Source organism: Ictalurus punctatus, chromosome 1 (genome assembly GCF_001660625.3).
Source record: "Ictalurus punctatus breed USDA103 chromosome 1, Coco_2.0, whole genome shotgun sequence".
In the NCBI taxonomy this organism is placed as follows: domain Eukaryota; kingdom Metazoa; phylum Chordata; class Actinopteri; order Siluriformes; family Ictaluridae; genus Ictalurus; species Ictalurus punctatus.
In genome coordinates, this window is record NC_030416.2 from 9792842 (window position 1) to 9808163 (window position 15322).

A 15322-nucleotide genomic window follows, 5' to 3' on the forward strand; every position below is an offset into this window, starting at 1 on the left:
GCTTCCACGTCAGTATAATAGTGCAGTGGTTTTCAAAGCGGGGGCCACCAGGGGGCGCCTCAACAATTTGGTGTGAAAAATAAATAAATGTTTTCTCTTTCTCACTCTGACAACCACACACACACGTACAATCAATTCCTAATGTAATGTAAAGATGTAATTTTTAATTTAAAAAAAAGGGGGATATATTCACAAGTCTGTATTTTTAATGTGTTTTAAAGACATCTTGCAAAAGGGGGCCTCGGTCAAATGTTAATGCCATTTGGGGGGCCTTGCCCTGGAAAAGTTTGGGAACCCCTGTAATAGTGGACCTGAACTTCTTATTAGAAATTGTTTGACAGCGTTTCAAAAACGTTCGGTACAGATACTGATGTATTCAGTCACTGCCTGAACTTACACAAACACTGCCATCTAGTGGGTAAGAACAATTCCTTGCTTGGTTTGTCAGGGATGTGTTGCACTATTAAACATGACATTGGATACAACACACACAAGCCAGTTTCTTAAGAACATCATATTAATAATGCATTTTGTCCATATCCCACACCATCATCACCAGCAGCCTGAACTGCTGACACAAGGCAGGTTGGGTCCATGAATTCGTGCCTTTAACAAAAACGTTTTTCCAGTCGTCGCCCATCCAGTTTCGCTGAGCCTGTGCCCACTGTACCCTCAGACTCCTGTTTTTGGCTGACAGGGAGTAGAACCTGCTGGGGTTTTTCCGCTGTTGTGGCCCATCCACCTCAACAAGATGTTTACGCCCATAGAAGTGCTGTCAGTGAATGTTTTTTTGTTTCCCCCCGTACCATTCTGTGTACACTCAGAGACTGTCGTGTGTGAAATTCCCAGTAATTCAACAGTTTCTGAAATATTCTAACGAGCTCATACCGCATTTTGTCCTCATTCAAATTTTTGATTAGAGCATTAACTGAAGCTTTTTGACCTGTATCTGCATGATTTTATACATTACGCTGATGCCACATGACGGCTGTTTGGACAATTGCATGAATTTGCAGGTGTACAGATGTTCCTAATAAAGTGGATGATGATAATAATAATAATAATAATAATAATAATAATAATTCCACTTTACATAGTATGGGGGGATCTCCTCAATCACCACTAGTGTGCAGCATCCACCTGGATGATGTGACAGCAGCCATCGTGCTCCAGAACACTCACCACACCCCAGCTATTAGTGGAGAGGAGAGCGTGATGTAGCTAATTCAGAGATGGGCCAATGGGGGAATTTCGCCATTACACCGGGGTTATACCCCTACTCTTTTACGAGAAGTGTCCTGGGATTTTTAATGACCACACAGAGTCAGGACCTCGGTTTAACGTCTCATCCGGAATACGATGAGTGTGAGTTGATCTAGTTAGTAGCACTAAATCCAAATGAACAGTCTGAATTCTCACCAGAGTCCAGGTTGCTTAAGGTCTAATCTTAAATAATATCTGATCACTTTTTGTTGTCTTCAACAACAAAATGGAAGAACAATTGCTTTAAGCAGAGATGTACAAAAGACACACAAGGTTTAATTTTGATTGAGACGATTCATGAGTGAAGTCACATACGCACAGACCCTAAGCCTAAATGCATAGTAGCACAGAATGCTTACATTCCTCCTGTACACACACACGCTGCTAATAAAGTGCACTTAAAAGGACTTCACATATGTACAAGCATGTCACATCTCCTAGGTTGCCCTTTCTATCGTATTATTCCGAGTTGTTACCAGATGCTACATTAACGTACTGACTGTGGAAGAATTGCATGAACTTAAGCATTAAAAGGGCATTAATCCGGCTCTTTCTCATCCCGTTGCTTGGATCTGAAAGCTCCTGATCACTTATCAAATCGTATACAGTACGTCAGGCATTTTTCTGTTCAGGTGTTGTAATCTCTTTGTTTATTCTCTAGTTTATACAGGCAGCTCTGAATGAAGGAATGCTGAGAAACAGCGGCAGTGACTTTTCCCTCAGTACAGTACGTAACACTGACAGCATTTTAACCGATAAATTCAGTCGTACCTTAACACTATTATCTCCCACTATCTTCTAAAATTGTCTCCCAAAGACGGGTTTTCGGCTCGTCACCGTCGCACAGACCGGTCTCCTTTTGGCCTGTCTGTGTTTGTTCCTCTCTATTCTGTAAGTCACTGAGGTTTGAAGGAGCCCCAGGTTCAGTCTTTGACACTCATCCTCCACTCCATGCCGCAGTCAGCCGAGTCCTCTCCACTACACCGAGGCCAGTCCATCGTCAATGTCAGGCCTAGCGTGTCTCTGACCGGACAAGTGCACGGGTTCCTATAACGTGCTCTCCAGTGTATTATAGTTGTCTTTGAAGTTCTTGAGCTCTAGGAAGTGTTTGGGTCTCTTGCTGCGCTGACCTGAGGAGGGCAGGTACGTCACCTGGATGGTGGAGGCGGAGGACGGGCCAGGCGAGCTCGTCAGGTCTTTAGCTGCCGACTGGTGCTGCTGGTTCAGGCTGTTGGAGCTGCCGTGCACCTTTACACTGTGAAAGCAAATAGAAGACAATCATGGGTCAGTGCGTGTGTGCGCGCGCGGGTGTATTAGAGACGGAAGAACTCTGCTGTTTTGGAAGATCTCACATGGACACCCTGTCTTCAGTCTTAATCTCAACTGGATACTGCAGATGCGTACCCAAGTACTGCTGCTATCCGATATCACCCTGAACAGGACGGGTTCCCCCCAAGTTTGCTCTTTATAAGCTTTCTTCCTTATGTTGAGGGAGTTTTCCTGGCCACTGTTGCCTCTGGCTTGCTCAGTAGAGACATACAGTGCTCTCCACTAATATTGGCACCCTTGGTAAATATGAGCAAAGAAGGCTGTGAAAATTTGTCGTTATTGTTTAACCTTTTGATCTTTTCTTCAAAAAATTCACAAAAATACTCTGCTGTCATGGATATCAACCAAATGCAAACTAATATATAAATAATACAGGTGTGCAACAATTATTGGCACCCTTTCAGTCAATACTTTCTGCTACCTCCCGTTGCCAAGATAACAGCTCTGAGTCTTCTCCTATAATGCCTGATGAGGTTGGAGAATACATGGCAAGGGATCTGAGGCCGTTCCTCCATACAGAATCTCTCCAGATCTTTCAAATCTATCTACAAATAAAACTAAAGAGAGCTGAATTGAAATTCTGTCTTTTGCTGCATTCGACTATTTAAAGACCGCTGACTGGAAAAAACTACAGAAAATGCCCACTCAACTCAGAATTCCTTCTCGGAAACTCAAGGGGTTCTACAAAATTACGAGTTCAGCAAGTGACATCAAATCAACATGGCTACCAAGAACATGAACGGTTCTTAAATTTTTCTTTTTAAAAAAAGTTGCTTTATATAATAGAGATCGACCAATTGATCGGTTCTGCCGATTAATCGGCACCGATTAGCGATTGCTATAGTGATAGTTTTTCCTGGCTGAGAAGGGTCCGCTGTCATTATACAGTACCAGAGCGGCCTCTAGAGGCAAAATAAAAAAAATATTTGTTGTGTTATTTGAAGTGTTTTTTGATTTCTTTTGGATGTCTATTTTTAATTGTTATTTGTAGTGTTAAAACTTTTTGGTTCAGTTTGGATGTACATATATTTGATTTACTTAATATTTATATTTTTAAAAAGAACCATACACTTTCACGGTACAGTCAGTGCTGTTGAATTTTGTAATAAAGTTCAGCAACATTTTACTTTGTGTGTTACGGTTTCATTCAATATCAATTTGAAAAACTATCGGTTGATTAATCGGTTATCGGCAGGCTGCCTGACTTAAAATCCACTCTCGGCCGACCTCTAGTATATACACAAATACTTGCCTTAGATCTATCATCATGCAAACATGTTAGCTATAACGCTGACTATACAGTTCCCTTTTGATGCAAGGAGGTTGAAAATGATGTAAATCCAAGTTCCAACTTCCTACTTGAATGCAGCGTTTAGTCCCAGTATCGGTAAAAAAAAAAAAAAAAATCTGCCTTGTATATAAAAAGAAGTCTCTTCTGTCCTATAAGTGATCTTTACCTCCTATAAGTATTACAAAAATGTGTTACACGTATGTGTTTCAGCAGTTACGCATATTGAAAAGACATTCTCTCCGACTGGTACACCATGTTCGTCACCTTCACAGCCCTGCGCAGCTCTCAGCAGCTCTAATGTTCACATAATGACTTACATTTTTTTTCAGGATGATCCTGCACACGCTACCACGCAACCATTTGGTGATGGAATGAAAATAACTACAGGCCGACCTTTTTGGAAATAGTATTCGGTTCGGCCTTACAGCCGTTCTATTACTGCACTCGCCAATGCAATTGCAGCTCGATACTGTGTGCAGCTGAGAAACAGACAAAGAGAAGCGCACTTACATGGCAGCCAGCTCGGCCAAGTCTTCTTTGTATTTGAGGAATTCAGCTTCGCCGAAGACCTGCCGAGAAAAAAAAAAAAAAAACCCCACTGATTTCTTACTTAAGTATAAGAAACAGTATAACACAGTCTGACAGAAGGTAAATAGCTGCCTATAATTAATGATGGTTAGTAATAATTAAAACCCTAATTAATTCATATATAGATGTCGAGCTTGGAAACCCATCATATCTCACTGAGGCTGAATCTGACAAACAGCCAATGAAAAAATATCAGGTTTTGGCCAATGTTGATTATTTGCCAGTAACATACGATGACTTTAAGACACCATCAATATATTTCACTAAAGTGGTATAGCTGCCTTGCCTTGGCTAGCTTGCCGTCATTTTGTGCATCGTTTGTGCGTGTTCCCAACTGAACACAAACTAACATCGTGTCTCACACTGCATACTCACGTACTATTCTAGTCCATTACTGAGTACAAACTAACGGTTGTTCTATTACAGAAAGCGTTACGATTTTAGAAACTTCATAAACCTCCCCAAAGGTCTGTTTTGTTTACCAGCTGTATGAATTTCCCACATTAGCAAATACTTTTAAAAGCAAGGTCATAGATTTGGTTTTGAGAAGCAGCTCAGTGACAACAATCACGTCCACTACAGGTTTTAAAGAGAGACACAGCGCTCATCTCCAGATATACAGAAGAGCCGCAAGAGAGCATGTGAACAATCACGTGACAGATGTGCGGTCATGTACGCGTGCTGAAACACTGCTAGCTAGTGAAAGACACTTGTTTGGAGATGCATACAAATACAAACATATTTTAAGCTCAGGAAAGCCTGTAGTTCTTGCATATCACAACTACAAGCAGTATTCCAAACAATACGTCAAAGAAATTGTTCAATGTGACCATTAAAATGAAAAAAGCCCAAAACTGAGCAGTAATTTTAATCAATAAATGGATGAACTCCAACAGCACAGAGAAACAAACAAACAAACAAAAAGAGCTAAATATACTAGGACCAAAACAAAGTTGATGTATTAATGCGGGTGTCAAATCATCACCATGTGCCACACAGCCTCTCCCAGATTATCACTTCAAAGGTGGTTTCAGATTACTTTTGTTTCACATGCACAGAAATAGCGAAACAGACTCATCTTCTATGTGAACAGCACATACAGAGAGGACCAAAAATCTGAGAGCACACTGAAAACCTGGGATCCCCCCCCCTAATTTATAATTGGAAATAAACACAAAAATTCTAAAATTTTGAAAATTTTTAAACAAAGAAAACAAATGTTCGGTTTCTTGAATATTTACTATTCAAGATTCTGCACTATTTCTAGGTCCTTATTTAAATATAAGCAAATTAGTGATATTGCCCATGTTAACTGCTTTGTACAAAAAGTCGCATGTTCCTCATGTCTAATCTCTTCTACTGAAGCACGTGTTCGGACGGCACGCCAATAGATTTGATCTAAAACGGATCAATGGTTTTGAGCAAACTTGTGGAGTCCGTGCCGGCTCGAGTTCATGCGGTCATTACAGCAAAAAGGGGACGTACCAAATACCACGAAATTCTTACTAATACGAAGAAATTCATGTCAACATTTCAGAGATTCAACTTCTCCCTCGAGTTATAATATAATTTGTAATGGAAAGCGTTATATAAAATTAGAAAAGAATGCAAAATAGTGCCCTGATAACTGTAACCCAAAGAGTTATGGTGGAATATTACTATCTTTTATGAAATGGAATATGAACAGGAAACAATGCGCTTGTGCCAATATATTCAATCTATCTACGCGTACTCACTCACATAAGATATTAGCCAGTGCTGCTATATGTACCCCTTCCCCTCATAGGGTTCCTTCTAGTTTATTTAATAATGAGGCTTCTCTCTCTCTCACACACACACACACACACACACACACACACACACACACACACACACACACACACACACACACACACACACCGCAGTGCCGTGACGAGCATTCTCGTAGCCCTCCAGCAGGCGGTCGATGAGGCTGCTGTGGCTGGCTTTGATCAGCGAGTGAGTGTTGCGCAGGTCCAGCAGCCACTTCCTGTAGCAGGGGCCGGTCAGAGCACTGGGGCTGCGGGCCAGATCAGGAGAAATGACACCTGCGCGGGTGAGAGATGACGATGACAAAGCAAATCGGACACAACGGAAGTGAAGTTGCACACATCACTGCACACATCTTAGGGCTGCACAATTAATCGAATATCGATCGCCATTACGATTTTGACTGCTCACGATTAAATGAACATGATCGACTGCGATATTGACGTTTAAAGTTCGTCCTCCGCTCATAGAAATCTCCGCTGCAGATCAAATCAAGCGCTTCCTACACTTACAGCCAATCACATAGTGCGACGCAGGGATGACGTCATATTGTAATGCCAAACCCGGAAATGGGGTTAGCATTTTAGCGCTCGAGCGGCCAGTTTCGCTGAGAGGAAATCACGATGCTAAATGGCACTACAGAGGTTGTCGGGGACATTAAACATCATCACAACGAACAGGAAAAAACTTTGCAGATAAACTGAGGGCCCTACAGTGCGACCATAACTTCAATAACTAACTTCAATAACTTTAAGACAATAACTTCAAAAAATATAAATAAAATGAGAAATGAAATAATGTTCAATTACTACGGGTTGCATTTAATATCAATTTGACATTAAGCTTAGTTCGCTATTTCCTTAGAAAGCTATTAGTCTTTTTCCTAATATGGATCATTTTTGTGTTAGTCTACTTTTAATTAGGACGCTCTATTGTTTAAGATATTTAAAAAGAAATATTTTATGCTTGTTTATTTATCAAGTAACCAACAGTATTTCTCATTGCTATTATTTTAACTCCATTAACAGTGACCATGAGCAGAGAGCTTACATTTAACTGTTTATGACAGACCTCCTGATTAAAGCTTAAACAAAAAAAAAAAAAAGAGACTGGTATCTATTGGTATAAAAATACTGATCGGAGCATCTGTAATGAACATTAAACTAAAGCACTTCCCATCTGACGGGTAAATGAATTCACCCAATCACATCCTATATGAGATTATTCAGATATATAGACAATATACGCAGGGCGGTTCGAGAACTGACTCCAGCCCAGAACCATGACAGTGGAAAATGTCTAATAGTGTAGCTTTAAATATATTTAAGAGGAGCAGACTTCAAACACTCAACATTGATGTTTATTGTATTTGTTTCTAAGGTGGAACAGGTTAACGGTTGTTTTTTTGCATACGGTCTGTAAAATGAACTGAAAATATTACATTTAGTTTATCAGAAGGTAAATTAATGTGTCATGGCTCACACTATGTTCCTAAATTCTGTCATAATTGACCAGCTCATGTTCTCATGCCTACTTGTGTGTTATATTGTGGCACATTAATGTTAACCATCTCTAAAAATAATAATAATAATAATAAAATAAAAAAACTTCAACTGTGCTCCTAAATTTTTGTAATTAGGTTCACAAGCGCTCCTCAAAGAAACTGCCTTGCGTCTCTCCTCCTGTAAACACTGTTACTGCCTTTTCTGCATTCGCCTGAATCGTTTTCATTTGGTTGCGTATTGTTATATTTGATCACATATTTTCATTTGGTTGACGGCATTTTTATTTTTACTCATCCTATATTTTGGGTACAATTCTATTTATATTTTGCTTCTACGTGATGATGCACTTTAAGGACCAGTGTAATTTGATGCAAAGATTTGTACATTAGCAGGAATGTAGCACAACACAGAGGTGAAAGCAGCGGTCTGTTTATCTAAATGTGAAAGTACAATAAAAAATATGCTGTCCCTAAAATCAATGAAATAATCGTGATCTCAATATTGATCGAAATAATTGGGATTATCATTTTGGCCATAATCGTGCAGCCCTAACACATCCTGGTTTTAACGATGTGCTCGGGAACCACTGGATGTTTCTAATGCTCCGAGTTAGCGTTACTAAAATGTTGTCACAATGCATCGGGGTCCCCGTTAAACCTAGCAGGCTTTTTCAACTGCATCTAATGTCTCTATTTAATGAAGAGTAACCTAATAAAGCAGAACAATAAGCAAAAGCTCTTTCGGTTCAAACTGGAAGTTTGCACTTCCCCGGAGTGCTCATGAAAGTTTGTGAACCCTCTGGCAAGGAACCCAGTTGTCCATGAATTCGGATCCAAAATGTTTGTCTTGATCATAAGAACACAAAATTATCCAACAAACATGCCGTACAGACGTTAAGACCCCCTCCCCCCCAGAACACGTTATTTATTTCTAGATGCACTTGTTTTCCTTTAAACTGACTCAACACTGTTCTAACTTGAACAACAGAATTAGGTTTTAAATAAAGGCATGTAGAAACGAGTGCAAGTACAACTATTTGTCATATTGGTACAGTATTAACTTATTTAACGTAGTTATGAAATACTAATATCGTTTCTTAAATAAAAATACACCTGAAGGACCTGCAGTGAGAGCTAACATGAAGGACATGCAGCCAAATTCCTGACCGACTAAACACCACTCACAGGAGCAAACAATTTCGGTGAACTTAAAATTTAAACCAAAGCCCGAGATATAAAATAGACTCTTACCAGTGTCTCTGATGGCATCCAGTGCTTGCATTCTGTACAGGTAGTTATAACAGCCTGCAAACACACACACACACACAGGGTATAACATATTAGAGGCGGTTTATAGCCTAAATCCGTTCATAGATCACCATCACTGCGATGTTTGTTTTTCCACAGTTTCAGTCAGGTGCTCAGCTGTTTCAGAGTAGGAGAGTTATAAATATCAAGCAGGGATAATCATTTGCAGCTGGAAGCCATTATCTTACTGTTTTCCAAGCTGTGTGAACCAGGGTTGTAATCTGGCCTGGGCATTAGGGGCTGTAGCTCTTAAGATTTTTTTCCTTTAGCCCTGAATAATTCTCCACTTGGAGCGGTTTGTCACGACGTAACTAAATGTCATAGTAAATAGAAGACGGCAGTGTTGTAATTTTATATTTTCTTTGAATGGGAGCGAGACCAATCAGACAGGTTTTACAGGAAAATGCGTGGAACTATTTGTGTCTGATTTGCTGACAGTCTCTCAAGTCTGCCAAACACTAGCTCACAGTCAGTGTGAGGGAAAATGGATATACGCAGATATTTGTTTTAAACCAGTAAAGGGGTTGAAACTGAAACAGTAACATCCTCTGATGCTGAGCAGGAAAACAAGAAGTGTATATGTCTCTATGAGTTCCAGTTTACATGAACATGAGATGAACAGAGCAGAAGGAAAGATAACGTACTCTGCATGGCACTGTAGCAGCTAAACCCATACAGTGATAGCTTAGCCGTGCTGTGCCTCGCCTTGGCTAGCGACACCAAACTAGCCCAGTCTCATGTTAGATAGCTAAAAAATTTTGATTTTAGTGGTCTGGTAGGTCCATCAGCAATGATTTTGCAACCAGATTGAGAAAGTTTACTCAGTCGCTTTGAATAGTTAGCCGTTTTCAACTCTCATTCATGAAACTGCCAGTGTAGAACAGGTTTAGAGAATTTTCCATCACGTAGGCCTAGTAATAATGGTAGTAGGTCTGATATGACACTGGTTTGAGACATTCGAGCGGCTGGATTATTCACGTGCGGACTATATCAAAATTAAATCAAATTCAAACCATGCTTCAAACTTTCACCAATTTTCATTAAAAAAATATTATTATTATTATTTTACATAATTAGCCCTCACATACAAGAAAATAAAATGCACGGAAACAGTGTATTTAGATGTACATTTTTAAACGTTTTCAGATGGAGAAGAATCTGGGCTCAACCCCGGATGATTAACAGTCCAACTAGACGAGTAAGTCAAAAATAAAGTTTGAGATCACTGAATTTTTTTCTCTCATGTTAAGCACTACTGTAATAGCACTAATAATAAGAGATGCACCGATTTATCGACCGATACATCGGGCTATTTTTCCTGCTATCGGCCGATAGTTTAGAAGTATCTGATGATCGGGGCCGATTATGTCCTGTCAATCAAAAGAGGGCGGGAAAACACATGGATTTCATGCTGTGTGTAAACATGATGTCTTTTGTGTGGAATGACGACAAAACTGCAGTCTGTAATCTCTGCACTGCTAAAATTTTACACTGGACGCTGCAGCAGTGAAGCGGGAGTTTCGACGTCGAGTCTAATTTAAAATTTATATTTTGACGAGCTGCTCGCCCTGAATTAAAGGGCCAGTACACTGTTGAAAGATTTAAATGAAGATGAGTTGGAAAAAAAAAAAGAATATATTGCACAGAAAAATATATTTGTACAGTAGTATATCTCATATTCAGTTAATGTTAATATATAAAAAAAAAAACAGTTGATATATTACCAGTTTGATGTCAGTGATGAAGTAGAATGTTGTTTGTGGGGAGTGAATGTGAGACTAACGGGAGGTTTTTTAGAATTCAGTCAATGTTAATATGAATTAATAACATTCAATAAGTTAAGAAATCTTACTTTAATCTTCAGAATTTAGTTCATGTGTTAATGTTAATTAGAGTAATGTGTTTTCTGTTTTTGAGACCAGTTACAGTGAAACAACTTTATACTCAATAAAGTTTTTATTTTTATTTCTTTCAGAATTGCGGAATTAATTATTATTAATTTAAAAGAAGGCATAAAAGACAGAACTATCAGTATCGGCCGATATCACTCGGAATAATCGGTTATCGGTAGAGAAATTTAGTATCGGTGCATCGCTACTAATAATGTTTCCATGTGGGGGTTTACGCTGGCTTAGTGGTTATCACATTTGCCTCACACCTCCGTGGTTGGGGGTTCGATTCATGCCTCCGCCCTGTGCGAGCGGAGTCTGCATGTCCCCCCCGTGCTTCTGGGGTTTCCTCCGGGTACTCCGGTTTCCTCCCCCAGTCCAAAGACATGTGTTGTAGGCTGATTGGAGTCCATAGTGTGTGAATGTGAATGGGTGTGTGCAATTGTGCCCTGCGATGGGTTGGCACTCTGTCCAGGGTGTCCTGCGCCTTGTGCCCCGAGTTCCCTGGGACAGGCTCCAGACTTCCCCCGACCCTGTGTAGGATAAGCGGTACAAAAAATGGATGGATGGATGGATGTTTCTATGTGACTTCAGCGTGGCAAACGGCCACTGACTTCTCACAGAAATAACAATAATGTTTCAATATTAAAAAACAAACAAAACACACGTAATATGTTTCAGGCCGGAGCAAATGCTTTCTCACCATTCTGCCCACGATGCTTCAGCCGGTCATCATCCTGTGACAGCAGCCGTGGCTCATAGCGGATGTTATTCACTTTAGACAGCCGAGACTCAATCTCCTCTTTGAGTTCCTGGAAACAGGGCAATAAAACAGCTCATTTATTATTATTATTATTATTAATATTATTATTATCATTAATGCTCCAACAGAGCAGTCAGTAAGGTGTGGCAGCTCCTTCACCCTTGGGGCGTTGTGTCCCACCGGGACGTGCGGTCCTCTGCGGGACTTCACAGCAAACCGCATAATCTGCCTCTTCACAAAGATAAACAACAACACAAACACCTGAAACACACACGAGAGAGGACATCATTCAAATGCTAGCTTAGCCGTGCTGCTCTTCACTGACCCGCTCAGAACTCAACACTCATCCCATTTCTCTATGGACACTACCCTTTAGTAGAATAGAAATGCCTATGTATTTGCTTTTCATTTTTAATGTTTGCTCTTAAAATAGCGCGCGCACGCACACACGCGCACACACACACACACACACACACACACACACACACACATTAGCCCATGGCCTGTTAGCCACCTAGCTAGCTAGTTCCTTACCAAGCTCCCGTAGGCCATAACCAGCACTACATTTACTCCCGAGAGCGGCGAGTTTTCGTTCATTTTCGCAAATAGTTACCCAACCCTCATTCAAAACAAACTACGGCGTTCAAATTTCCAAATAATCTATTTCTGATTTGAAACGTCGCAACAACTGCGCCCGCTTTCCGGAGCGGACGCTCCTACATTGTTGACAAACAGCCGAAGATCCGGTCACGTGATGTGCTTTGTCCGCTTCTTCCTCTTCTTCTTCTTCTTCGCGACCGATTAAAGTTATTCACAGCACCACCTATTGGGCTGGAGAGCTAAAACTACAGCCAGGGGCGTGACAAGTAGGCAAATCTTGTCAAAAGTAGGGTTACAGCTTTTATCGATAGGGTTATGGTTAGGCCATCACATAACACATAGTGAAAGTCAATCACAAAACCATACTAACCATATTAATTATAACCAAAGCCATAATATTATTAACCATATTAATCATATTATGCATCAGCCACTGGTCTAACTATTAAAAGCCGAAAAGGCTTTATGTAGTACTCCAGCAAACAGTGCAAGAATTCAGCTATGCGTGTTATTCAATTCAATTCAGTTTTTATTTGTATTGCGCTTTTAACAATGGACAGTGTCTCAAAGCAGCTTTATAGAAACATATACAGGATACAGATTGTATGTGTGTGAATTTATCCCTATTGGGCAAGCCGGTAGCGACGGCGGTGGGGGAAAACTCCCTAAGATGATATGAGGATGATAAGCAGAAACCATAGTACCAGCAACCACAGCGACAATGTCCATGTGGAATCAAGGTCCAAAACCATTTTCATGGTACTTCAAGCGTTACCATCCTAAGCAGTCTCCAGGCTGCACTGCTTGGGGTCGTCCTCAGTGGCAGAATGCAGCCTCCAGTTGATGAGAGCTCCATCCAGAGGTAGGGATGTTATACTAATTAATATCCAAGAACACTGTTTGTACTAATCTTGAATTTTGTTTAATGGGCACGCAGTAGTTTAGTGGTTAGCACGTTCGCCTCACACTGCCAGGTTTGGGGGTTTGATTCCCGCCACTGCCCTGTGTGTGCAGAGTTTGCATGTCCTCGCCGTACTGTGGTGGATTCCTCGGGGAACTCTGGTTTCCTCCCCCAGTCCAAAGACATGCATGGTAGGCTGATTGGCGTGTCTAAAGTGTTCGTAGTGTATGAATGGGTGTGTGAATGTGTATGTGATTGTGCCCTGCGATGGATTGGCACCCTGTCCAGAGTGCACCCCACCTTGTGCCCGATGCTCCCTGGGATAAGCTCCAGGTTCCCTTGTAGGATAAGTGGTATAGAAGATGGATAGATGGATGATTTTTGTTTAACAAAGGTGCATGCAAACATCTTGCTGCATCTTGACATACCTCTTCATACTCATTAAATGGGAAGAACCTTAATTAAGTTTTAGATTGGCTAAAGCAAAGAAATGATAGCTTGCTGCACGATTTGGAGAGATACACAGCGATGTCCAGACAGACCTCTCAGTAGTGCCTATGAGGACACAACATTCCTTGTGGAGTGGAATGGCATGACTTGGTTAGGTTAGGCTTCTAGCCCATGATGATCTATCATACAGTGAGCCAAACCCTGCTTATACGGATTAGCACCCTAGTGTTTTGGCATTGTAACAGATGAATCACAGCTTTTATGGCTAAATAGATGTAGTGTTGCTCAGATAGTACCGTTATGGGACTTTCTGACGGTTGACATTTGTAGACCAGTGTGAATTGAATCGCCTAGTTCACAAATTTGAGATGCATAACCATAGGCACCATTAAGACAGTCCTACATGGAAATGGCCTGAAAGGCTGTTGAGCAAAGAAGTCCCTACTAAAAAAGCCAGATATACATTTGCAGGTGATCACCAACCTTACTGAGGAGTGTTCTCTGGTCAGATAAAAAAAAAAAACTGTTTGGCCATAATGATCAGTGCTATGTATGGAGGAAGAATGGTGAGGTTTTTAATCTGAAAAAACTATCACCATCCCAACTGTGAAGAATGGGATTGGCAGCATCATGTTGTGGGCATGTCTTGCTGGAAAAGGGACTGATCGCATAATGATGAAGGAGGATTATCTGGAAATACTGAAACAACACTTCAAAACATCAACCAGTAAGTTAAAACTTGGTCAAAACCGGGTCTTTGTGGAGGACAGTGATCCTAAGCATGTCTCCAAAATTCTAACAAAACAGCTTAAATACAAAAAAGTGAAAGTATTGAAGTAGCTGTCACACAGCTATGACCGGAATCCCACAAACCATTTGTGGACTGAACTGAAAAATCATGTTTTGAAAAAGAAAGGAGGCCCACAAACCTGCCTGAGTTACACCAGTTCTGTCAGGAGGAATGGGCAAAAATTCCAGTTAAGTATTATGAGAAACTTGTGGAAGACTACCCCAAACATTTGATTTAAGTTAACCAATTAAAAGGCTATGCCACCAAATACTACTATAACAGTATGTAAACATCTGACCCACTGAAAATCTGATATATTAAATACAGCAAAAGCTATTAGCGTTTTTTTAATGACCTCTTATGGAAATAAAGCAGATACCCTAATTGACATACCACAGGAGTTTTATTGCAACATGAAATGTGTGGAGTTATAAAAAAAAATGTATGTATATGTATGTAAACTTTTGACATGGCAATCTTCTTATACCCTAGGCCATCTTTACATAGAGCAACAATTCTTTTTTCGAGATCCTCAGAGAGTTCTTTGCCATGAGGTGCCATGTTGAACTTCCAGTGACCAGTATGAGGGAGTGTGAGAGCGATGACACCAAATTTAACACACCTGCTCACCATTCACACCTGAGACCTTGTAACACTAACAAGTCACATGACACCGGGGAGGGAAAATGGCTAATTGGGAACAATTTGTACATTTTCACTTAGGGGTGTACTCACTTTTGTTGCCAGCGGTTTAGACATTAATGGCTGTGTGTTGGGTTATTTTGAGGGGACAGCAAATTTACACTGTTACACAAGCTGTACACTCACTACTTTACACTGTAGCAAAGTGTCATTTCT

At 40.5% G+C, this 15322-nt stretch overlaps 1 protein-coding gene across 2 annotated transcripts; it reads right to left on the reverse strand.

Moving 5' to 3' along the window:
- Positions 1 to 1519: 1519 nt before the first annotated feature.
- On the reverse strand, positions 1520 to 12480 carry c1h1orf43 (chromosome 1 C1orf43 homolog). 2 transcript variants are annotated; one of them, NM_001201187.1, is given in 8 exon segments: positions 1894 to 2518; positions 4394 to 4452; positions 6371 to 6537; positions 9015 to 9068; positions 11230 to 11493; positions 11664 to 11772; positions 11883 to 11984; positions 12258 to 12342. In NM_001201187.1, coding segments are annotated over 8 exon segments (1026 nt in total). In that variant the 5' UTR covers positions 12321 to 12342; the 3' UTR covers positions 1894 to 2310.
- Between the last annotated feature and the right edge of the window lie 2842 nt (positions 12481 to 15322).

Coding starts and splice junctions, on each gene's coding strand:
- c1h1orf43 (XM_017467441.3), bottom strand. CDS start 12,320: ATGAACGAAAACTCGCCGCTCTCGGGAGTAAATGTAGTGCTGGTTATG. Junction 11,985..12,257: donor TTATGGCCTACGGGAGCTTG/GTAAGGAACTAG, acceptor TGTGTGTTTCAG/GTGTTTGTGTTGTTGTTTAT. Junction 4,453..6,370: donor ATGCTCGTCACGGCACTGCG/GTGTGTGTGTGT, acceptor TTTTCTCGGCAG/GTCTTCGGCGAAGCTGAATT.